The 26,349-nt window shown below is 44.3% G+C and overlaps 2 protein-coding genes and 1 non-coding gene across 3 annotated transcripts; all 3 read left to right on the forward strand.

The window, feature by feature from the left end:
• Positions 1–16,939: 16,939 nt before the first annotated feature.
• On the forward strand, positions 16,940–17,910 carry LOC120689676 (glycine-rich cell wall structural protein 2-like). The gene has a single exon (XM_039972036.1). The coding sequence runs from the start codon at positions 17,012–17,014 to the stop codon at positions 17,687–17,689; it is 678 nt and encodes a 225-aa protein (XP_039827970.1). The 5' UTR covers positions 16,940–17,011; the 3' UTR covers positions 17,690–17,910.
• Positions 17,911–21,198: 3,288 nt separating this feature from the next.
• On the forward strand, positions 21,199–21,714 carry LOC120688895 (keratin, type I cytoskeletal 14-like). The gene has a single exon (XM_039971248.1). The coding sequence runs from the start codon at positions 21,199–21,201 to the stop codon at positions 21,712–21,714; it is 516 nt and encodes a 171-aa protein (XP_039827182.1).
• A 4,540-nt stretch (positions 21,715–26,254) lies between these two features.
• TRNAK-CUU lies at positions 26,255–26,327 on the forward strand. Its single transcript has one exon. It is a non-coding gene; the product is annotated as a tRNA-Lys (tRNA).
• Positions 26,328–26,349: the final 22 nt, after the last annotated feature.

Below are 26,349 nucleotides of genomic sequence, written 5' to 3' on the forward strand. Positions count from 1 at the left end.
TCATAATCTATATATACATATACATAGATGTGTTATGAAATATTTATGTTGATTAAAAAAATGACAGTAGATGTGCGATATGTATTTGTACCTGCCAGTTAGCGTTGAATTCTAGCGGGGCTGGTGGTGACGAGATTCCTATATGTTTTTGGAGGAAGCGAGCCCATGCCCTTTGGATGATGTTTATGAGGTCTTAGTAATAATATGTTGGCTTCCTCAAGGAGTCGTACACCCGAACTCGGCATTTATCGATCTCGATAATAAGAAGGATCCAGTGAAACCTGTTTCATACACATATATGTATAAGAAATGTTGGATATATATACACATATATATAGTCAAGTCAAGGAAAAAGATAAAGAACTCACTCGAAGTTGTACGGTAACAGAATGTACTGACAAGTATTCTGCCTATGCATGGCCCTGAGTATGTTGTTCTCGGTCCGATTAGGCCATTTCCTGACACTCCTAATGTATATTATATGGGTCTATGAAGCCGACGTGATAGTACCCTTTTTTCTGGCATTCTTGAACCTTCATCCTACACGATTAAAAAAGGAGGAGGATGAGAAAACACATAATTAGTAGAGCTAGAGTACTATATACAAAAGGTAGGACGAAGTTCACTTACATACAAAATACACTGAGGAGAGACTTGTCTAGGGCGTCTTGATGGTACAGATCATAAAGATTTTCAAATTCAATCCATATGTCATCCATCCCCCGATGGAAATGCCTATCTTGTACTCGGGCATGGAACACAACATCCTTTGATGCACTTGCTTTCAGGTACAATGCATGCAACTCACGCATCCTAGTTAGTAGCGTCGGAATCAACTCTTCCCACATAAGAGGTTCCCCCAACATGAAAGGTTTTTTGTTTGCCCCTGGGTGAACCTCGATTTCTACCCCTTCGAGCAGCTGAGCTTTTGTGAGGCCGGTTTCCAGCACAAACTGAGCAGTAGCTACATCCTTTTCAGAAAGCACTTTGAGCGGGGGTATCGATTGCTTGGACTGTTGTCCGAGCTAGGGAACTTTGTTGCGCCGACGGTTACTTGGCTTCTCCCAGGACTTCGTGATCTGGTGGTCGTAGTCCGATAGGGGTTTCCCGTACTTCGGTTGGAGTAAAGATCTGAAATATTTCTTATCTGCCTCTGACCATTGATGCACCGGTGGAGGCTTTTTTGGCACGAAATGAGCTCTGACATACTCGCTCTCACTTTCTTTCAATTCCTCCTGAGTCATATGGTATGCTAACTTCGGTGGTGGAGGCTTTTCTTTCTTCTTCTTGGGGGTCTTCCTCGCCTTTGGAGGTGGCACGACCTTTGTGGTCTTCTTCGCCTTCGGAGGCTTTGACGGTGGGACCCAAGGTCCTGAGCTGTCACTTGAGTCCCTTGCATCATCGGGAGCCAGACTGGGACTCTTTTCTGCTGTCGGTGCTGATCTTGGAGCCAGACTAGGACTCCTTTTGTGGTGCCGGTGGTGATCTCGGAGCTGGACTGGGACTCCTTTGTGGTGCCGGTGGTGATCTCGGAGCAGGACTCGGACTGGGATATCTTTGGGCTGCCGGTGACTTGGCGGGCTCGGAGCCGGGAGTTGGTGTATCGGCGAATTGTATCCCAAAGGCCAATCGTATGTATCACTTGTTCCAACAGATCCATGTGTGCACGGCGTGTCCGAGTTCCTTTTCTCCATCGCCTCCAGGGATCTCGAGGTCGAGGTCTTCCCATCCTAGCTCGACTCGATCGACCATGACCCTAGCATATCCTTCCCGAATCGGCCTGCCATGAATTGTCCCACCTTGGACAGGCACTTCAGCAATGCCGTGCGCGACCAGTTTGATCTTTTTCCTCTGCTGATACAGAAGCTCACAGGGTGTCCTCACAGTGATGTCATCCACCGGGTAATGTTCTGGCTCGTTCGCAAACACTGTGGGTTGACCTCCGGCTGGGTGCTGCGTGGAAGCGACGCTGCTACGTCGTTGCGAGATGGGGCTGCTCTTCAAATTGGCAGCTAATCTGGCTTCTTGTTGGTGTGCCTGGCTGCTAGCTACCATTACCCCTTCAATCAAAGCTATCTTTTGTTCCAGGGCATGCATCTTATCTTCCTGTTCAGCCTTCTTCCTGGATCGGCTTCGATAGGTTCCAATGTCAGTACTGAAGCCATGCTTCCGTGGAACTACACCCATACTCCGCACACGTCCTGTGTGTTTCGGTGTCCCGAGAGCGTACGTCAGTGAATCTTTCTCTCTGTCCGGCTTGAAACTGCCTTTGGACACGGCCTTTAGTGCCTCATCCAGCCTGTTGGTCGCTTCTCTTATGGCGTCGCTAGTGATAAGCGAGCCATCTTCCGGGTTTAGGGAGCCTCCATGAGCGTAGAAGAAATGCTTTGCGCGTTGCGGCCAGTCGAAAGTCACCGGTACGATTCCCCTTGCAGTGAGGTCGTCTTCCATTTTCTGCTATTTGGGGATTGCCGTTGAATAACCTCCTTACCCAAGATGATGAAAGTGTATCTTTTTGCTCGCGTTATCTTTGGCTTGTGCTATCCTTTTCTCGCTGGTCTCAGATAGTTTGTACTGCACAAATGCATCCCAAAAAGGACGTTGCTTCTTTAAGTGCTTCTCGAAGTCTGGCACGCGGCCCTTCTTTATGTAGTCTTTGTTCAAGTTCTTCTTGAACGTCTGGAAAGAAATAGCCATCTTCTTCATGACCCAATCCTTAAAGATTTCTTCTTTGTCCTCTGGGAAACTAAAGTGTTGTTTGACATCTGCCCATAGCATTTGCTTCTCTATTTCAGGGACGATGTCAGCATCATTATCTGTGCTTTTGGTTTTCTTCCAGAGCTTGAAGCTAATGGGGATATTTTCCCTGACATAACATCCGCACTGATTTACCACAGTCGTCTTAACCCCCTTGGGAGACTTGGGTTCCCCATCTGGGTGCAACGAGGTGATCGTGGTACGCCCCTCCATCTTTTTCTTTGAGCCTCGTTTACGTTTCGAGCTCTTCGATCCGGAAGCCTGAAATTATATATATATATATATATATATAGAAAAAAATTCATTCTACACTCGCTTGTAGCTAGTCCCACGCGTATATCTCATGATGTATGATGTATCTGACCCAACGAAGAGTATGTATGTGAAGTATGTGATCATACTAGACAATATATGGTGGTATATACATTAGGTATGCAACCATACATGGAGTATATGGACATACTTATTTTTAATATATAATAGTAATATATAATCATAATATATTTAAAAAATAGGGATATTTTTGAAATTTTTCGCATGTATCTATTTGAAGTATCTTAGAATTAGTATATGAACATACTCAAAGTGATAAATGAGTATGTGTACATACATATGGTGATATACTGATGATGAGAGTAGCTACACGCGAGTGTAGAAAAACTCGTCCTATATATATATATATATATATATATATATATATATATATATATATATATATATATATATATATATATATATATATATATTACTACACGTTTGACATACATAAGTACTGTATATACTATACGGCATGGAGGGGGAGGGCTGGGAGCCCCTGGAGGCTCTCAGAGAGACACGTGTCCCAGAGGAAGCCCAACGCGGGCCATGGAATTGGCGTCCGGTCGTTTCCCGCAACGCCGCGCCTTCGTTCCAAAAAAAATGCCATGCCTTGCTCCTCTGACCCGCCCGCACGCACGGAGCATGGAGCTCGTGCCGCCCGAATCCGGCCGCCACCATGGTAGGGCGCGGGAGGAGGGAGAGGGGGTGGAGGGCTGGCCGCCGCAGCCCGCAGATCTGTGCACGGAGCCACGAGAAGCTGGCGTGGAAAGAGGGAAGGCAAAGAGGAAGGGGAGAAGAGGAGCTTGGCGCGCCTGGATCCGGCCGCCGCCGGAGCTCGCTGCCTCGATCTGTGCCTCACCGGTCGTGCCTGCTCGCCGTCGTGCGCGGGGCGGGCGAGCCAGGGAGGTGAGGAGGCCGCGGAGGCAGAGGGAGCTCCCAGATTCGACCACCTCCGGAGCTCACCGCCTTGATCTGTGCCTCGCCGGCCGCGCCTGCTCTCCGGCGCGTGCGGGGCGAGCGAGCCGGGGAGGTGAGGACGAGGCGAAGGCAGAGCAAACACTGCCTCGATCTGTGCCTCACAGGCCGCGCCTGCTCGCCGGTGTGCGTGGGGCGGGCGAGTCGGGGAGGTGAGGAGGCGGCGGAGTCAGATGGTGCTCCCGGATCCGGCCACCGTTGGAGCCTCGATCTATGCCTCGCCGGCCGCGCTTGCGCGGGCGGGGTGGGCGTGCCGGGGAGGCAAGGAGGAGCGCGGAGGCAGAGGAAACGAGGCAGAGGTGGCTGGTGTGCTCGCTAAAGAGAGAAAGAGAGAGAGAATGGGGATGGTGTGAGGGAGGCGGGTGGGGGATAAAGGAGAAAAAAATGATAAGCGGGTCCCACTGGTGGTAGCTGATATATAGAGTAGAAGATATAGAGAATGATAGGTGTGGAAAACCTGCATATAGAAGAGAGAATCTCGATAACCAAATAGAAATATTTTTTTGAGGATAAAAATAGAGCACCACGAGTGCGGATAGTATAAACCTGTCGCCATAGGACGCCACACGAGCCAACTCGCCGCACCGCCCTCTACCTCTATTCCTGCTCTATACGTATATGTTGCCCGTCAATACATCAACTATTTTGCTCTATATTTTCAAATGGGCGCGGCGTAGCGCGCGGTTTACCTAGTATCTCATATCCTGTGATCGAATTCCATATACCTCGGGGATGTCATCTTCCACATGCATTTCTTCCATAGTTTCGGCATCGCCATTACCGGTATCATTGAGATACTGGCTGCCATCACCCTCGCAGAAAGTACATTAGAAATACATATGGAATTACGTGTCGTGATAATATGAATACATCAGATAATATGAAAATTTTCAACAATATATGATAAATTTATAATATGAATACATTACAAATACATCAGGTATACATTAATTGCAACAATATGAAAATTATTAAACTCATATATATAATAACAATTTTCTACAATAAATAAATAATTATACAATTTTCCAACAATAATCAACAATAAGTACATGATTCTACGATTTTCCAACAATTTTCAACAAAAAGGAAATGATTCTACCATTCTCTAACAAGTTTCAACAATAACGAAATGATTCCAAGATTCTCCAATAATTTGCAACAATTTTCCATGATCCTCCAACAATTTTCTAAATTATCTATGATTTTTCTACCTATTTCTATAGTTTCCTACCTATTTCTATAATTTCCTACATGTTTTATCTTTTTTATTTCCTATATATTTTTGACATTTTCAACATAATTAAAAAAAATCCTAACTATTTTCTATAATTCCCCAACTATTTTCTATATTTTCCTAACTATTTTATATAATTTTCTACATTTATTTTAATTATCCACATAATAAAAAGAAAAACTGACGTCATGCTGACGTCAGCAAGGGCTTACGTCAGCCCTCTTGCGTCGAACCGGGGGCGGCGGGGTGTGGGAGGGCGGCGAGTAGGGCGGCGTGCGTGCGGGCGGCGCGCCGACGGTGCGGGGGCGACGGTCCGGGGGCGCAGGGCGGTGCGCCAGCGGTCTGGGGGTGGCGGTCGAGGGCGGGCCGAGGCGGCGCGGGTCGACGGCGGTCGAGGTCGATCGGGCCGGCGCCGCGCGGCGCGGGTCAGCGTCGAAGAGGGTGGCCGGGGCGGCGGGTCAGCGATGAGGGCGCAGCGGCGGTCGAGGGCGGCGGGGCGGCATCTAGGGGGCCGACGAGCGGGACGCGTACCGGGTCGGCGTGCAGGGGGCCGGCGTGGTCGGCGTGGAGGTCTGGCTGCGGAGGTTGGCGTGGAGGTCCGGCGGGAGGTCCGGCGGCGGAGGTCGGCGGGATCTAGCGGCGGCGGTCGCGGTATAACAGTTACGTGCGCCGACAGCGGCGGCGACGACGACGAGAGCGACGGTGGTCACCTTATAAAGGGACGGAAGTTTAGTATCGGGCCGTGGCTACGCCCAGTACTAAACTGTCTCTTGGGGCCTTTAGTACCGGGCGTAACCAAGGCCCGGTACTAAATTGGTCACATTAGTACCGGGCAAAGCCTCTGCCCGGTACTAAACAACTACTACTGGCGGAAATTTTCGTGGTGGCAGTTTAGTATCGGGCCAAGGCCTCCCGGTACCAAAACACTAAAATTATTAATTCGCAGCAATTATTTTGTTTATGGATTATGCATTTTTATTATGTAATAATTTGACAATGGCATTAAAAAATAGAAGGATATAATATTTTGAACATGCAAAAAAATTTAGGGCACTTTGCATAATGAATAATTATAGAATATAGGTATATGCAAAAAAATATTTTATTTTCCTTAAAAATGTTGTTGGTGTGTAACATATTTAAAAAAATCATGGTAATGCTAATATAAGTAATTTAGATCAATAAAAATGCTAATAGTGGAGTAGACAATGAAGGGGATCATGTTGAAGATGCAAACACAGAATGAGTAATTAATACATAGGTAAACAATACTAATTAATATTATTTATGATTGCAAAATGAAAATATATATTACAAAAATCACTTCATGAAACAAACAATAAAGTGAAACATAATGGATACACAACACTATGACTCAACATTATTTAATGGAATATTTACAATTTTCTTTTTTACGAACGTCCCTTGGTCATGATCGCGGCATAAATAAGGAGCGTGCTCTTTGGCTAACAAGATGCTTGGGTCAACATCAACCGAGAACGGAGAACGGTCATCAAACTGATCAAAGTCTTCTGACTTGTCCGAAATATCCTCAACTCCAATGATTTTTCGTTTTCCTGCAAGAACTATGTGGCGTTTTGGCTCCAATGATCGTCGGACTTGGCTGAATTTTTCCTATGCTTGCTTGACATGTCATTCATGTAGAACACCTGTGCGACATCCTTGGCTAGGATGAATAGTTCATCTTTATATCCAATCTTTTTGAAATCCACAATTGTCATCCCGTAGCGGTCTATCGTTATGCCGCCTCCAGCTCGGTTCACCCATTGGCACCGAAACAAAAGAATCATCAAAGGCCCATATTCTACTTCTCATATCTCCTCTATGACTCCGAAGTAGCTGTTCTTATTTTCATCATTGCCTATTGTGTCTATACGCACACCACTAGTTTGGTTGGTGCTCTTTTCGTCTTGAGCTCTTGTGTAAAATGTATAGCCATTAATCTCGTACCCTTGGTACTGCATGATTGTCATTGATGGGCCCCTTGCCAGCCATTAAGGTTGCTCTGCAATCGTGCCGTCACCCATCAACTTTGCTCTAAGCCAAACAACAAAGTTATCTATGTGATGCCTTGTAATCCAGGCATCAGGCTTCCTAGGGTTTTTAGACCTTACGATATTAATGTGCTCATCCATATATGGAGCCACGAGGGATGAATTTTGTAGAACTGTGAAGTTTGCTTTGCAGATTTCACTTTCTGGGATGTGCATATTAGATTTCTTCCCTAGTATGCCCTTTCCCTTCAGTCTCCCCTCGTGGAGTGACATGGGGACCCCAATTGGATTAAGATGATCAATAAAGTCAACACAAAACTCAATGACCTCCTCTGTTCTATAACCCTTGGCGATACATCCTTCTGGTCGAGAACTATTGCGAACATACTTCTTAAGAACTGACATGTATCTCTCGAAAGGGAACATGTTGTGTAGAAATACAGGTCACAAAATATTTATCTCTTTGACAATATGAACCAAGAGATGTGTCATAATATTAAAGAACAAAGGTGGAAACACCATCTCAAAGCTGACAAGGCATTGGACAACGTCATTTTGTAGTTATATGAGCTTCTCCGGATCGATTGCCTTTTGTGAAATTTCATTGAGGAAAGCACATAACTTCACGATTGCCAATCTAACATTCTCCGGTAGACTACCCCTCTACACAACTGGAAGCAATTGTGTCATCAGGACGTGACAGTCATGAGACTTTAAATTTGTGAACTTTTTTCCTTCATGTTTAATCTTCCTTGTATATTTGACGAGTATCCGGACGGTACCTTTATACTGTTCAAGCAATCAAATATGCTTTGCTTCTCCTTTTTACTAAGAGTGTAGCTAGCAGGACGAAAGTAGTGTTGTCCCTTCTCTCTCTTCTCAGGTTGAAGATCTTCTCGTTATTTCATTTCTTTCATGTCACATCTTGTTTCGAGTGTATCTTTTCCCTAACCATAAGTACCAAGGAAACCTAATACATTCACGCAAAGATTCTTTGTCAGGTGCATGACGTCAATTGCGTTGCGGACCTCTAAGACTTCCCAATAAGGTAGCTCCCACAATATAGACTTCTTCTTCCACATCGATGCATGGCCATTTTCATCATTCGAAACTGGTTGACTGCCGCGACCCTTTCCGAACACTACATGAACATCCTTTATCATCGAGAAAACATGCTTTCCGTCACGGAACATAAGCTTAGCACAAGTTTCCGGTTCCCCTTTGAAATGTTTCCCTTTTCTTCTCAAGGGGTGTTTGAGGGGCAGAAATCGACGATGGCCCATATAGACGACGTTCCAAGAATTTTTCAGGTACAAGCTGTCGGTTTCATCTAAGCAATGGGTTCTGGCCTGATATCCCTTGTTCGACTACCCGGATAGGTTGCTAAGTGCAGGCCAATCGTTGATGGTTACGAAAAGCAATGCTCGGAGGTCAAAATTCTCTTGTTTGTACTCGTCCCACACACGTACGCCTTCTGGCTTCCACAACAATAAAAGCTCATCAACCAACGGTGTTAGGTACACATCAATATGGTTGCCAAGTTGTTTGGGGCCTTGGATAAGTGCCGGCATCAATATATACTTCCTCTTCATGCATAGCCAAGAAGGAAGGTTAAACATACAAAGGGTCATAGGCCATGTACTGTGATTGCTCCCCCACTCACCGAATGGATTCATTCCATCTATACTTAAACCAAACCTTATGTTTTTTGGGTCACTGTCAAAATCTGGGAATTGTCTATCCACGTTTCTCCACTGAGACCCATCTACAGGGTGTCTCATCAGCTGATCTTGCTTACGCTCTTCTTTGTGCCACCGCATCAACTTAGCGTTTGTTTTGTTTCTGAACAAGCGCTTCAAATGTGGTATTATCGGGAAATACCACATCACCTTAGCCAGAACTTTTTTTCTTGCGGGCTCACCGTCAACATCACCAGGATCATTTTGCCTGATCTTATATCGCTTTGCATCACAGACAGGACATGCATCCAGTTCCTCGTATTCACCGCGATAGAGGATACAATCATTAGGACATACGTGAATCTTCTGTACGTCCAACCCAAAAGGGCAAACAACCTTTTTGGCCTCGTAAGTTGTCGGGGGCAGTTCATTCCCCTCTAGAAGCATCTTCTTTACAAGTCCTATTAGCTCCTCAAATTCCTTATCTGACACACCAGTGGCTGCCTTCCACTGCAGCATTTTCAGTATGGTGCCCAATTTTTTTAACCCCTGCTTGCAAACTGGATACAACATTTTTCTGTGATCCTCCAACATCTTCTCAAACTTCTTTGACTCCTTCAAAGTTTCAGCGTCTCTGTGTGCATCGACTAAAACCTGACCTAGTTCATCAAGTGGTTGTTGTTCTTCTGCAGCATTTGCTTCTGCCTCATGCATTGGTTCATCTTCAAAGGCACCCGCTTCATACAAGTGAGCCCAGTCTGGGATGTTATCAACATCATTATCTTCTTCATTGTCTTCCATCGAAACTCCAGGTTCACAATGCTGGGTCCAAAGAGTATAGTTATCCATGAAACCCTTCTAAAAAAGGTGGACATGTAGAGTATGTCTTTTTGAGAACTCCTTTTGATTTCTGCAAGTGCGGCATGGACAGAACATGAAACCTTTCGACGACTTGTGGGTCTCTGCAGCATCGAGGAAAGTTTTAAGACCGTTAATCCACGCCATTGTGCACCGCTGGCCGTTCATCCATTGTCGATCCATTTATAAATAATATATTCTCATTGGATAAGCAATTTCATTCAGTGGAAAAGAACTTGACAATTTTGTAATAACAAACATTTTTATTACATCCAACATAATTTATTCAACAACACATATGTCTTCAACCATCTAGCATGATTTAGTCAACAACACATACATAGATTGCATTCGAAAACTAACACAAACACCCCAAAAACAAACATGCAACTTAAAAATTCGCACAACAACACATAGGTTTTCAACCATCCTTGCGTGGGAACGCAGAATGCTCTGACGGATTTCTAGCTGGCGCAGAAGAAGATGGCGGAGCTGGAACCTCCGGGTTTGGTGGTGACGAACCGTAACGCCGCAACAAATCCTCAAGATCAAATGGAGGTTCCTTGCCCCTTGCCACACATTCTCTATATTCTTTTTCCAAATAACGGAGTGCTGCCTTATAAAAAGCGCTAGGTTTCTTGCACCGACGACCTACTGGAGTTGTGCCCTTCTCTCTAGAAGGACAACGATCACCCCCACCGGTGCCACTCCCTCCAGCTGCTGAAGCCATATTTTACTAGAAAACACTATTATTTTTCACAACATTATAAATTCTTACAATTACAATAAAAGCTGAATAAATTAATTGAAGTAAATCACATTAATTTGCAAATTGATTGAAAAAACTCTTACAATTACGATGCAAATATTAATTACTATTACAATTACAATAATCAGATTATTTACTCTTTCAAATAACAATGAAAACATATAAAAAAAGATGAAGAATTACTCTTACAATTACAATTAAAATATGTACATCATTATATCCTCATATTCGAGTTTCACAGGCACTTACCATGAAGTCTGAAATGTAATCAAATTAGAGCTGCTATTGAGGCATTAATCATCATTGTGTGCCGTGCTATGTCACAGCTCTGTCTAAGCCCTTATTCTTCGTCGATCCTGACCTCACCCTATCTACATAATGAAGGGTCTACAAAGAGCTGTGACAGAGCAGCCACGATGTGACTAATACCCCAATAGCAACACTAATTCGTTTACATTTCACACTTGCTGGTAAGTGTCTGTGAACTACAATGCAAAATCACATTAATTCTCAATCAGAAAAACCTGAATAAATTAATTGAAATAAATCTCTATATCTCCTAATTATTTTGACACCCTTCAGTTTCAGGCGAACACTCTTTTGATCAATATTTAGAAACCATCTAGAAGAAAAAAACTTTATTTCGAAAAATGTATATGTCGGTAACCTCGACCCTGCGGTGATGACACTGCCTTTCGGGGGGGACACGGTGCGGTACAAGTACGTCGACAATAGGCTAGTCGCAACACCAACATTTTCGGTTGATTGGAACACAGCACTTGGCACAGGCAACATACTCGTTGATATGTTCTCATTGCAATAACGGCCACCCTGACTGCGCCAAATGCTGTGTTCGGATTAACCAAAAATGTTGGTGTTGCGACCAACCTATTGGCAACGTCCTTATAGCGCATCGTGTATCCTCGAAATGTAGTGTCATCACCGTCGAATGGAGATTAACGACGTATACTTGTTTCGAAATAAAGATTTTTTAAGCTTCTAGATGGTTTCAATGTGAACCTGAATAAATACATTAGTATAGTGTCAAAATAATCCATTTATAATAAAAAATTCTATTATACTTCTTTCAATAATTCATTATAAAAAAATTCACTTTTCATATATGATCATATATACAAGTAAATCACATGAACTCTCTAAACTCATTCTAAAAATTTCCACTGTACACATATACTCATCTCATTCGAAAAATTAAAAAATATACCACGGTCATTTCTAATATATAGAAAATGATTGAAAAATATCTCTATAAATTCTCCACATTCAATCTAGCCATAAAAGCTTCACTCCAATTGAAGTCATGGGTTCTATATACCGTGCTTCGTTCTCAATCACAACACTACTAATCTCACCAAAAGCAAGTAGCCTTTCCCCTATTTTCTCCCCTACTTGTCACCGTTCCCAAACGTATGTTGGCCGCCGCGGTTGGCGGTCCTTTGGCGGCGAACGGCCGGAGTCCATGTCCATCTGAGATGCCCACCTGTTCTTCTCGGGTCACTGCATCTGAGTGCTCGCGGTGTCAGTCGTCGTTTCAGTGTGGGCACCGGTTTGCAAGAGGATTGAGCAACAGAACTTACGTGCGGCCGTGCTAGATCGATCGAAAATTCTCTTTAGGTACGTTTTGTTTGTAACGCCACTTAAAAACATTTCTACACTGGGTTGTACACATACATATTGATACGGTTTTAGAAACGCGGCAACATGAGACGATATTTATTACACTTTCAACGTCACAAGGTATGTAAAAATGTTTTTTTGACACACTTTGAAAATTATCTCAATTTAACACGGTGTTACACACGCTTTTAATCGTTGCTATCATCTAGATACATTGTAAAGTGCAACAAGTAATTGTCAATATGGACCTAAAGACGCTTCTTGACATGATACTTAAAATGTATCAAATTGATACATTGATAGACATGCTTTCAACTGTGTGTACATGGTACACACGATTTTAAGCGTATCAAAAAATGTATCATAAGCCTGTAAATATGCTATTTGGGGTGATACAAAAGATATTGTATATGACTCACAATTGAAAATACTTGATTAGCGTAGTGGTTTGGATGTTTGGTTTGGAAACCAGGGGTCACTAGTTCGATTCCCAGCCCCAACTATTTATTTTTACATTCTATTTGATTTTTTTCTTCTTGCTAGCCTTCAAAATGATACTGTCTAACAACACCAATAGATACAATTTACATATGTCTCTATTAAAATGTATCATTGTGTGTACACATGCATCTAGCGTGTCTATGAAACATCTTTCCTTACATTGACACGCTTAATGAATTCATCTCTATAAAGTCTGACACTTTGCATACGAAGACGCTTCTAACATGCTTTATGAAAACGTGCCTACATGGCTATAGATACAAAATAAAATATGTCTAACTCTAAATATAGCGTAGCTATAGAGGGGCTATTCTAGTAGATCGACACCGGTCCATTCAGAGTGAGAAATTCCTGGCTTCCTGCACCTAATCTCGGAGCAGCTAGCTAGCGTTTCTACTTTTTATACACGCACGTCACGGGACGGGACTTGAGGGGAAGGAGAAACAACCAAGCGTACTGTGCTCCTTCCTTTTTTTTCGAGGCAGTACTGTGCTCATTCCTAACAGCGCGACACGTGTTCATTTGCTCCAGCCTCCAGGTCTTGCCACATGCATGCCTAAAGGCAAAGGGCAAAGGCAGAGAAGAAAAAGTCCATGTATCCCCCTCGCAGTGCAGTAGTACGTATCAGAGAGACTAACCGGGATGGCATGCACTGAGCCAGGCAGCACTTTGACTCCCTGCCATGTCTCGATTACATATATTCACACCGATACCTGTTGCAATCATGGCCAACTGAACCCGCAAAAAAGTTCAGCAATGGTAATCCTCGATCGCGTGCGTGACTTTTCACCAACTCTCTCGCTCGGCTCGACCTCTTCTTCGTGTCGTGAAAGATGTGCCCATCGCAAGGATTAATTAACCTAATAGTATAATTACCTTTTTTACTGCTACGAGGGGTAGTGTAAAATCACGTAGGCACACTACACGTACACACACATGCGTGCACTTTATAATTAAAGATAGTACCATGAGATACATATGAGGAGCAAGCTTTTTGCGTCGGAAACAAGATAATTCGATCTTCTTTCTCTGCTCTGTCATCCTTTATTTATTAGGCATGTAAACATTTTCGTGTATATATATGTGTGTATATATGTAAACATCCTCTCTCTATATATATAGACTAGTGGATATGTACGTGCCACATGCACATGTTTAAAGTCAAATGATTTAAAAGTAATTGGATTGCATGAAACTACTACTAAAAAATATTATTTGTTGCGTGATGGAATAACACAACAAAGAGAAACATAGGAGTTTTATGACTTACAGCTTACCAACGGCCCATCAACCTCCTCCATCTTCTCTTTGCCATATAGACGCTCCACCAAAGCGAGAGCAAACTCAATTGCTCTTTCTGAACCCCGGCTGGTCACGGCATTCCGATTCACCACCACCCTTAAGTTCATAGGCATCACATCTGCAGTGAACTTCTCCACGAATGATACTCTGGGCACATATAATTACACATCTAATTTCACCGAAAAAAAATTATACCCTGGAGATTGGTGCTAAAAAGCTTGCCGATATGTGCTCTAAGAATTCATCGCCTGACGCATGCAAGCAAATTAAAAAACAAACATTGTTAAATAAAGTCCCTAGACGGTCGATGTTGCTTGATGTCCTACACCATGGAGAAAATAAATACCTTGATACAACATGCAACTTGGGGGTCAGGATCTGATGGGAAACACAGGTGGATCCTGACAGTGCCCTGATTTAATAAAAGTGTAATGATTTAAGGAAACAAAGAACAAAGATGGAGGTCAGCGATCTCGACGGCAGTTAGCAAAACAAAAAACAAACATCGCTAAAGGTGCACCAAGGAGAAAACATGCACCATGACCAAGGTGCAACGGTGGGAGGGGGTGGCATCCTCACCGCTGATTTAATGAATCCAAGATCAAAGATGAAGGTCGGCACTTGCCTGGGGTAGTCGGCCATCGTGACGACATCATGTTGCAGTGGGCGCTCGCGAAGGCGGCCCGGCGATAGTGTGACGGCTGCTCGCGAGCCAATCTCGGTCGAGCGTGGGAGCGGCGCACCTGACGGAGCACAAAAATCCTTGATCAACCAACGCACAACACAAATGGAAGGTTTGGCACTCAATCAACCAGCGCACAATACAAAAAGAAGATAAACAAAAGAGGGTTAATCAGCTCACAACAATAAGGAAATAAAAGGAGAGATTTTAGGATGTATTACCAAAAATTAATGGAAGGTTTGGCACTCAATCAACCAGCGCACAACACAAAAGGAAGATAAACAAAAGATGGTTAATCAGCTCACAACAATAAGGAAATAAAAGAAGAGATTTTACGATGTCTTACCAAAAATTATGGTTGCCTTATCTCTATACTGGGTAGGTAAAGTGTTTGGTGTAAAAAGTATTAGGATTTTGGTGGAAATATTTTTCTTTTATCAATTTTGTGGGTCTACACCATCTTTCGTCAAACCTTTGGGCTGACAAGTGGGATCTCCATGAGGGGTACGGTGGGCCTAATCTTGGTGAGAAAGGGTTGATTGTTTCAACTTTTATAGTATAGATCTGTGTGTGGGGGGGGGGTAAAAAAATCAAAGGCTTCGATCACCTATTCACCTTATAGCATACTCCCTCCGTCCCAAAAAAAACAAGTCACCCTAAGATTCAAAATCTGTTCCAAAAAACAAGTCATCTTATCTTATTTAGAAAGTGCATGTGCATGTAAGAATTAATTAGTACCAAATATGAATAATAAATAGGGGTAAACATGACTATTTTACTGTTTTGTTAATTTGTCCTAAAATATCTAGGATGATTTGTTTTTTTTTTTGAACGGATGGAGTAGGTATTGTACTGCTGTTCTCCAAAATCACGATATGGGTTGGTAGTTGGCACAGCACATGCACTCACCGACGACTCGCTCTCTCGAGAAGGACGCCACTGACTTGCGCAGATAGCGTCCAATTTGTTGGTCTCGATGGACGGCATTCAGTTCATGTGCCCGCGGCGACAAGGGATGGTAGCTGCTGGGCGAGCACACCGTATTACCGTCGTTCCCCCCTAGTCGGCACAAACAAACAAGTCATGTATCCTCAAAGTAACTTTTTCTAAGATTGTAATTTGTCTTAGCCTTCGAAAATCAAAAAGTTACTTTGAAGAGAAACGACTCTTGCAAAAAAAAAAGTCTATTACTGTAGCGCTAGCCCTCAGTGAGCTTGGCTTTCGCTATGCCTTATCGCAGTGCCGCCAGCTGCGTGACAGTGATTGATCGACGGCAACAGTGGTCAGAGATGTTGTGGAACGACTTCGATAAACTTTGCGTGTATCAGCCTTCACCGTGTATGAACCGGTAGCCATTGAAGATTGTGTGTTCATCTTGCAACGTACAAGCCCAAATATAATGAATATATTTTCGAATTTCCATTGTCTGCAACATGGAGTGATCGACTGCCAAATTCTTGTAGCTAGCTAGCTGTAGTGGTGAACCTTGAGATTCATGATGACTGGACTCCAACTAGATATAGACGATGATGAAATCGCCGTGGGACCGCCGACCACGATTACCGCAACGTGTGTGTCAATGATCAACCAAATCACTGAATAAATACATGGATTACACGCAGTAAAGCGCACCCATTTCTGTTTGTTAACTATTAATCCACGCCTAATTAACTCGAGCTGCCGCTGATTATTCGATCCACATGGCGCAGCAAATATAATCCAAGTCTCGATCAAGAAAATGACCTCAGATAGCAGACGCTCTCGCGGACTGCTGGCTAGTGGAGTTCGCTCCCAGCCAGGAGACCCGGGTTCGAGCCCTGCTCCCTTCTAAGTGAAATGCGGGGAGGCGGTCTGCCTCTTCCCGTCACGTTTTTTTTTGTTTTGAAAATGACCTCAGATGACCATGAAGTATGGACAGAATGCAATACCGAACCGAATAACTCTATCTCACAAAAAGGCAAAGAAAAAGAGAAAGAGCTCTCGATCCATCAGCAGGTAGCATCACCGCACCGCTCTATCTCAAGTGTCAACAAAGTGGCAAGCACTAGTGCCCTTCTCATCTCCTGGTCCTCGTTTCACACGCATCCTGCGCGTCCAGAGACTCCAAACTCTACGTGCGCACCTTCGGCTGTTTTAGACCATGCAGGGACGACACGCTGGGTTGCCGGCCGGCCCACGCACGGCTGCACCCTATAAATACCCCGGCCGGGCTTCACTTCGCTCACCACACAACCAACCACACTAGCACTGATCGATCGAGCTAGCTAGCTACCAGCCAAGATGGCGGCCAAGCGTCTGGCGCTTGCCATCCTCGTCCTCCTTAGCGTAAGCATGGTGGCCACTGCTGCTGGAGCCCGCAAGCTGGGCTACGGTCCCGGAGGAGGAGGAGGAGGCGGCGGTAGTGGTGGAGGTGGAGGGGGTGGCTATGGGGGATCAGGCTATGGGTCCGGATCAGGGTACGGTGAGGGAGGTGGAAGTGGGGGTGCTGCTGGTGGGTACGGACATGGTGGCGGCAGCGGAGGTGGTGGCGGCGAAGGCGGTGGTGCTGGTGGCTCAGGGTATGGGTCTGGCCAAGGCTCTGGCTATGGAGCCGGCAGTGGTGGTGCTGGTGGGTATGGAAGTGGTGGAGGCGGCGGAGGTGGTGGCGGGCAAGGTGGTGGTTCCGGCTATGGCCATGGAGGTGGCGAAGGCTATGGCTCCGGCTCCGGCTATGGAGGTGGTGCTAGTGGTGGTGGTAGCGGCGGTGGGCATGGTGGCGGTGGTGGTGGTGGCCAAGGTGGGTCGGGTTATGGCTCCGGCTCCGGGTACGGATCAGGTGAAGGGCATGGGCAGGGTGGAGCTCATGGAGGAGGCTATGGCAGCGGCGGCGGTGGTGGCGGCGGCGGCGACCAAGGTGGTGGCTCTGGCTATGGCTCCGGATCCGGCTCTGGGTATGGCTCTGGTGGTGGACACAACTAAGCTCAGATTCAGAGGCAACTACAGAGTATATAGCTACAAATGTATCATCAGTGGTGCGTTTGTCTCTTGTTATACAGAAAACTGCTTATTTGAGTGTGTAACACTAAAAGCTTGTTTGACAGTATACATGTAATGTTGTACCCAGCTTGCCGCTTTATCTAATTGGCAAGGGCTAAGGAATAAATAAACCAATCTTTTGGCTTGGAATTATAGTATGAAAACTTCTTGTCTCTATATGATTCTTGGGTTCAGTGGTTCAGAGCTCAGTGCACTGTGTGATGTGGATATATATATATATATATATATATATATATATATATATATATATATATATATATATATATATATATATATATATATATATATAGACACACACACACTATATGTGTTGTGGAAGCATAAGGAAACGTTTCTGTTAGCTGAGTCCAAGGGGTGGCCTGGTGGGGGCTCATGACCTCATGTACGCGTTGACCCTGTTGATCCATGTACTCATGAACTCTCGAGATCCGTCCTGAAGCTATATTTGTCTCTTGATCCATGATCTCACAACTGAAATATATGCCTCAGTAGTGCCTCCACTGGAATCTCGCGGTACATTGTTCAATTCAGGCAGGTTTTGACAAAGCTCCAACTGCCCTTTTAGGATTGTGCTATATGTAGAGAAATTCATCGTCCACAGTTTTGTTATCTCCATTTCTACAAGCCATTCCTGATGAAACTCATTGTAGTTGGATAAATTAACAGTGCCTGACGCATGCATACATATATCTGCAAACAACACATCGCACTACTCTACACCACTAGTTGTTCATCTCTGCCCTGAAGTGCACTTAAAAAGAACACACTTTTATGTCCAAACAAACTTTGCATTATGGACACCAGAGCTTGTCTTCTGAGCTATGCCACTTTTCTGACATCAAAATTGTGGCTTTGGTATGCTATTTGAGTGCTGATCGAGTGCTCTGAACTCTCTCGAAGTCTTCCAGTGTTTTAGTTCAGCTGCAGGATGCTCTCCTCTTGTTCTGCTCCCAATGTGTTCACACACAACAGAAGAGATAACATCCAAACATGGATTTGCAACGGGAAGCAGATTACTATCGAATTCAAATTTCATTACTTTTTCACTGGATATCTAACAATTCGTGCTAGTGTGGATTGAAAATTCAAATTTATTCCCCATGATTCATGGATCACACTACAGCTGAAATATCAAATATGTGAAGGTGCATATGTGTCACTGCAAGCTTCGGCTTTTGCAGATGCAAAGATAATTACTGGTGAAATGAGTGCACAATGATATTCAGCCAATGTGAACATGTATTGTTGTAAAGCTTCTTCATCGATGCATCAATTATTCGGCTGCCGGAAAAAGAGCATAAAGCAAATCAACCGAACGCAGGCAACATCACACACCGCCGGCCGGTAACGTCAAGAAAGGCGACCGGCACGGCAGCAACCACTAGCACTACACTCACTACTACTGGTCCTCATTTCACACCCAACGCGTCCAAACTCTATCCTACGTACGTGTACTGTGGCCTTGAGGTTATATGGACCATTCTGTTTGGCAGTCATGCACGCATAAGATCGAAGCACCCTAGAGCTGCTGAAGTGTAACTAGTCAGCAAGTAAAGATGAGTACCAAGCATTTGGGTCTGGCCATCCTAGTCCCCCTTAGTGTAGGAATGACTAGTCGAAACCTCTTGGGTTATGGTCTTGGTGAGGAAGGTGGCGGACACTATAAAAAAGTTTTTAGGGTCAGGTAAAATCGTATTTTTAGAGGTGCGTATGGTACTCCTATCTACTTTTGCAGCTAAAATTCGATTTGTAATGACAGGTAACGTGTCAATGCATCCCCACAAATGCATTTGTAAGAAATGGTCATGGCGTCACCCGTCCCTACAAATCGATTTGTAGGAACACCGGGTGAGGGGCTCAGTTGCCTCTACATATCGACTACAGCGGGCGGGTTGATGTCATGACCCGCCCCTACAAATTAATTTTCAGAAAAAAATAGAAAAAGCATGAAAACAGCAAAATAGAAAAGAAAAAAATTATCCCAACCAACCAGCCACCACCACAAACCTCTCTACTACTAAGGTGCAATTTTTTTGACGAAATATGCACACTTGCACAAACCGGAGTTTGAACCGTTTACATCAAGCCTCGCGCGAACCCTTCTCTAAAATGCGGCGTTCTCTTATATCAACACTAAAATCGATTTGTAGGGGCAAGTAACGCCATCACCCGCCCCTAAAAATATTTTTATATTTTATTCCAAAATTTCATTTAAATCTTTAAATATAGAAAAACAAATAAAAAAAGTGAAACTTGTACACTATGGTTATTGTGAGCTATAGATATAGAAAAAATATGGCAAATTTATTTCAGTGTATATAAATGTTAAGATCGTGGAAATTTGAAAATACAACTTGAGTTGTGTGAGATAATATATAGTCATAGTCATATGTAGGGCACACTAGTAAATGATCTTGTGATCCTAAATGCTCTTAAATGAATAATATATAAACTATAAAATTATAGATCTTACCACTACAACTTTGATATAGAACTACTCTACATCCAAGCTTATTTGAAAACAAATCAAAACTTGTAGATTTTGGAACTAGAGAGCTTATAATATTTATTTGAACTATTAAATGACCATAAATAAAAAAGTTATCAACTACAAAAATTTAGATCTCGTCAAGCTCTACAATTTTGGTGTTAAGTTTGTCCTCATCCAAGATCGTATTAAAAATTATAATTTTTATGTGAGACCAATTGTAGGGGCAGGTCATGTCATCACCCGTCTCTAAAAATAATTTTAGGAGGTAGGATGACGCCATCACCCATCCCTAAAAATTTATATTTAGGGGCAGGTGACGCCATCACCGTCCCTAGAAATAATGGCCATTTCTAGGGGAGGGTGATGGCTACACCCGCCCCTCTAAATGGTGGCCATTTCCAGGAATGGATGACGCTATCAACCGCCCGTAGAAGTGCGTTTTAGGTGTGGATCAACTGCTACAGTAGTTCCCCTCCTTTTGTGTCGGTGTTTGTATCGCCAGCCTACCTAGGGATACTCTAAGGTAGGTGATTGTTTGGTGAGGGATTGCCTAGAACCTGAAGGTAAATGCAAGGACACAAGACACAGATTTAGACAGGTTCAGGTTGCCAGTATAGTGTAATACCTTACGTCCTGTTTGGGTTTTGCACTTGCGTGTGGTGTTGCCTATTGGCTCTGCGTTGGTTCTACCAATCTAGATACCCCTGCACTCCTTTATATACTCCAGGGGGTGGGATACTAGTCGGTTACAGAGTAGGAGTCCTAGGATCATTACAAAGTAGAGTCCTAGTAGAATTACAGTGAAATCCTAGTGGGAGTCATGTTTCTTCCTTTCTTGCAGCTATTCGCAGATCTATCTCTGGCACTTTGTAGGAGCGGTTTACCTTTTGACCCGCCCCTTGTAAAAAATGGGATGTTTCTACAAATCATTTTTGTAGTAATGGGAGGTGGTGGTAGCGGTAGAGGTGGCGGTGTTCCTGGGTTGGGCTATGGTTCCGGATATGGGTCTGGGTATGGCAAGGGCAATGGTGGAAGTGCCGCCGAAGGATTTGGCCATGGTGGTGGAGGTGGATGTGGTGATGGTGGAGGTGGAGGGTCTGGTTCAGGATATGGTTATGGGAAGGTCATGAATCTGGTGGTGCTTCCAGGGCAAGTGACTACAGAACTGGTAGTGGCGGCGACGATGGTGGCGGTGCAGGGTCTTAATATTGGTCAGGTGAGGGCTATAGATCTGGTGTTGGCAGTGCTGGTGGTGGTGGAGGTGGAGATGGCCAAGGTGACAGGCTTGGTGGTGGCTCAGGCTATGGGTCCGGAGGTGGATACTACGAGGATGGTGTTTACGCTAGCGAATATGGTGGTGGTGGCCAACGCAATGGCTCGGGTTATGGTTCTTGCTCTAGTTACGGATACGGCTCCGGTAGTGGCGGTGGACACTACTAGGTTTGTGCTCCAATGAACAATTCTACCGTTCCAGTCAAACATATATACAGTAGAGTATGTGTCTTTGGTATTGGTTGGCATACAAAATATTGGTTCCACAATATGTAATTAAGGGTGATTGGGTATGTCTCCGTACTCGCTTGGCAAAGCGAAATAAGAAAGTTGTGTTATGAATATGGCTGTGTATTTGGTAAGGACAGCATATGTGATGGGGCACGATCTCGGCCTCGCCCGACCGCCCGCGAGACGGCACCACCTCACCCGACTGAGGGACATGGGGCCCTACAGTCTTGGGCCACGCCCAGCCACCGTAGGTGTGTAGGACCGGGCCTGTAGATAGGGTTGTAGCGCAGGAACAGGTGCAGGCACGCCCCTATACGGCCTACGGATAGAACGGGCCAATACCGGCGAAGCACGCGTCGCCCCTGCGCACACCTCCCACTGCAGTTTGCGGAGCAAGTAGGATCGGCGGGACCCCCTACACACGGGGGAGAAAGGTGGCGATGGTAGGGTTAGTGGGACCCGTGTATCTGGGAGGAGGACAGTAGGATTTTTTTTTGAAAGCACCCAGGAGCACTGAGGAGTCATGTAAGAATTTTGGGCGCCCACGCTGACCGGACTCAGCGCAGACGAGACTGTCTGAGAAGTCTCAGAACGCGTCATACCGAGGCTTACGCACACCACCTCACACACACACACACCAGCACACACGCACACGACCTCAGTACCCGGTGAGGCACGCGGGTTGCGATTCCCAGGAATTGAACCCGTGCCCGGCCGCACGCTCACCTGGCGAGCGGACCAACTGAGCTACGCTCAGTCCTCGGACAGTAGGATCGTGGAGGGCCCTCTCCACTTTTGTCCTCCACTTCCCTTTCCTCTCTCTAGTTCTCTCTCTCATGTCACCTATCCTGTTCCCTTGACTTATAAAGAGAAGGGAAGCCCTCCTAGGTGGAGGACGAATCTCCAAACTCGAGAAACCGGACTCCGAACTCTCAGAACAGCAACAACACTTCACACCACGTTTAGAACACCAGAGACTTGGGATCAGTCTCCCTTCCTCGACCGTTTGTACCCCTTACTGCAAACCAATGCAAGTAACACAAGCAGCCACATACTGGACGTAGGGACATTCTGCTCGAACTAATATAGACCCTTATGTCAATCTTGCACACTACCTGGGCTAGACGCGCAAAACACAAATTTACTTGTCGATGATTCAAGACACCGACAAGTGTTACATCTTTATATGGAATCATATGGCTTATGCTTGGCTCGTCATCAAAATAAGAGCCCTGGTTTATAAGGACTAAAATTTAGTCCCATCACATCAAACGAGAATCTTACCATTTAGAGCATTAAATAAAATTTATTTGTAAAATTTTTTGCATAGATGGATGCTAATTCATGAGACCAATTTAATGAGCCAAATTAATCTATAATTTGCTATAGTGATACTAATTCGTGAGAATTATGGATTAATATGCTTTATTAGATTTGTCTTGCCAATTAATCTATAGGTTCTGCAATTATTTTTATAATTATAATTTATTTTGTACTACTAAATAATAAGATTATCTTTGATGTGACCGGGCTAAAATTTAGCCCTCCGGAACCAAACACGTGTAAATAGCTGCCGTTCACCAGAAGCTCTCCGAGCGAGCGATTCCCACATTTTATTTCCGCAACTTTCTATTTTTAGAATATGATAACTTATGTATATAACTCTCAGTACACATTTTCGTTACGGGCTAGAATTTTAGCATAACTTTCAGGAATAAATTCTAAACAGCATTGGAACTTGTTAAAAAAAATTTGTAGCACAATTTTTATGAAAGATATTTTATGAAAGATATAAATTATATATAGCTTTTTTATAACTTAAATTAGAATTTTATTAGAAACCTTAGGTATATAGATTGTGCACATAAAGGATCCACATAAGTACAAATGTTAAATGTTACTATGATAAAAAAACTAATTGAATGAAAAAAATAAAATGGAAAAGAAAAAATAAAGTTTGAATCTGTGTGCGGGGTGGGTGCGACGTGCGGCATGTGGATCTGTCGTCCGTCGAGCGCTAGCGGGGCTCGGGACGAGCGACTGCTAATTCAACGGCCGTGTTTGGTTCCCGCCAGGCAATCCTAGCACACATATTTCGAAAAGAAAATCTTGTCGGTATAAAATATTAAATAAAGTTTATTTGCAAATTTTTTTCAGATATTAGTGTAATTTTTCGTTACGAATCTAATAACGGTAATTAATTGATAATTGGCTATAGTGATGCAACAGTAACCATTCTCTAATCACGCGATCAAAGATCTCATTAAATTCTTCAGCGTTCCTAGCGCGGGAGTTCTGAAGTTGGTTTTGTAAACTGTCTTTATGTGACATCATATTTAGCGGTCGACGTAATACTATTCCTGGTGCTCCAGGAAATTAAACAGGGCCAGTTTCGCGACCAAACACCCCTAAAATCCTCACTATTCTTCCTCAAAAAAAATCCTCACTATCCTACTTCTGCGGCCCGTCAGTCAATGAGAGGAGATGAGCCTATGGGCTGCCTTTGAGGTAGCTGGGCCGACAGAATGCGGTTAACGGCCTGTATCAGTTTGAGTTATTTCCTTTCGGGTTTCCTCTTCCCCTTTCTTTTGCCTCATTTGATCGCCGAGGTTTTTATTTGCTTGAACATATCCAATCCAATCAAACGGATTTGGGTGTTCGAAGTCGGACCTGTGCTTGGTACTAGGACTGCGAGGTGTGTCCAAAAATTAGCAGATTTGTTCAACACAATGCATCATGCATGCCCCTAAATCAATTAACTCTATCACACTACACTTTAGATCGTTTATTTCATGCAATTGTGTAAACAGGAAAGAAGTGTTATAAAAGTATGTTTGCAAATTAGTTTCACATAGTAATAAATATTTTTGACATTTCACAAGTTTTTCTATAAGATTACCTATGTTATTCAGTTTAAGAACTCCAAAAGGAACAAAATAACCATGCTTGTATACTTTTATCCTTTAGTTTTTAAGAAAGCATGGGATAAAATTAGCTCAGACTTACTTTTTTGCCATTTATGGATGAAAGGTTCCGTGAAACATTGTACATGTGGAAAGTATGCACTGGTGATTAATTAGTAGCACGGGGCAATTCCCTCAGTGCCACAAAAATTCACATGGATTCTCTCACTGCCATCAAAATTTTCGTTCTTTCCTCAGTGCCACTAAAATTTTCAACTCTTCCCTCAATGCCAATTCCGTCCAATAGCTGTTAAGTAGCAGTTAACTGGGCAACAAAAAGACACTTTTACCCTGGACAAAAAAAGAAACTTCTCTCGTGGGCCGATCCATTCATCTTCATCAGCCATTTCCAATCTGCCGATCCATCGGCTGCCCCTTTTATCAGTAATATCTGACTCATCGGCTGGATCTGCTATCAGAGGTACCTCCTCTATCGGCCACTGATGTCAAATCTGTCATCAATAGATTCTCAGAGGGTTTTCTGCTAAAGACACAAGACACATATAATATATAAAAATTACACGGTTCTTCAGGGGTTGATTCCCAAAAGCTTGAAGCTTTTAGACATGGCGGACAGAGAGCTCCCTGACGCTTTGCTAGCCGGCAAGATTTTGGGATTGGTCGGAGGTGGCGGCCAGCAGCACTGGTCTTCCCATGACGAATCTCTCCTCCATCGCGTGCTCCTCCGCCGGCTCAGTGCGGCGGCGGCGGCGGCGGTGAATGGCGACGCGCAGTGCTGCCTGGGGCCGGACGTCGTGTGAGGAGGTGGAGTGCCCCTGCGACGCCTTATCTGCTTCCGATGCGCGAAGGGGGCGCCGACGCGCCGCGCCGGTCGTCCGCCGCGCCGAGTCGGCGCGCAGCCGCGCCGCCAGCAGGAGTGGGGGAGGGAGGTGGAGGAGAGGATGGGCGACGGCGGAGGATAAGGCGGAGTCGAAGGGTTCGATAGCAGGACGAGAGATCGAGGTACCCTTCGTCAGTCAACCAAGGGCATAATTGCCATTTCACCCTACGAAACAGGGCTCTCCCCTCTAGTTTCCGTCAAAACTAGCGGATGGTTAACGGAACTGGCACTGAGGGAAAGATTGAAAATTTTGATGGCACTCAAGGAAGATTGAAAATTTTTGTGGCATCGAAGAAATACCCTTAATTTTTTGTGGCATTGAGGGAATTCTCTCTAGTAGCACCGAGTGTTAGAGCGAATGTCGCAATGACCCCTTATTTTAAAAGTGGGAAGAGTGAATAAAGATGAAAATAGATGTGATTTTGGGCTGCATTAGCCTCATGCAGAAAGCGCTAATCCTGCATGTGCCCACTAGTGCTTTTCCACTACTCGTATTTTCCTATCAGAGCAACGTCAGTTATAGTTTTCATTTACGGTCAAGCGTAACATAGCAACCTGGAGTGTAAGTGAAGAACCTCGTTCAAATATTTAGTGCCATCGTTGATTAATCTGGCAGTCGAAGCGATCTATTTGCATACTAATTTTAGAAACACGATTTAATGAACACGCAGTCCGGCCACTCCAACAGAGCCCGTCTGGCTCAGGCGGTAGAGCGCAAAGCTCTTAACCTTGTGGTCGTGGGTTTGAGCCCCACGGTGGGCGTTCTTTTTTGAACATTTTGAAC

The sequence above is a fragment of the Panicum virgatum genome, chromosome 9N (genome assembly GCF_016808335.1).
Source record: "Panicum virgatum strain AP13 chromosome 9N, P.virgatum_v5, whole genome shotgun sequence".
Lineage (NCBI taxonomy): Eukaryota > Viridiplantae > Streptophyta > Magnoliopsida > Poales > Poaceae > Panicum > Panicum virgatum.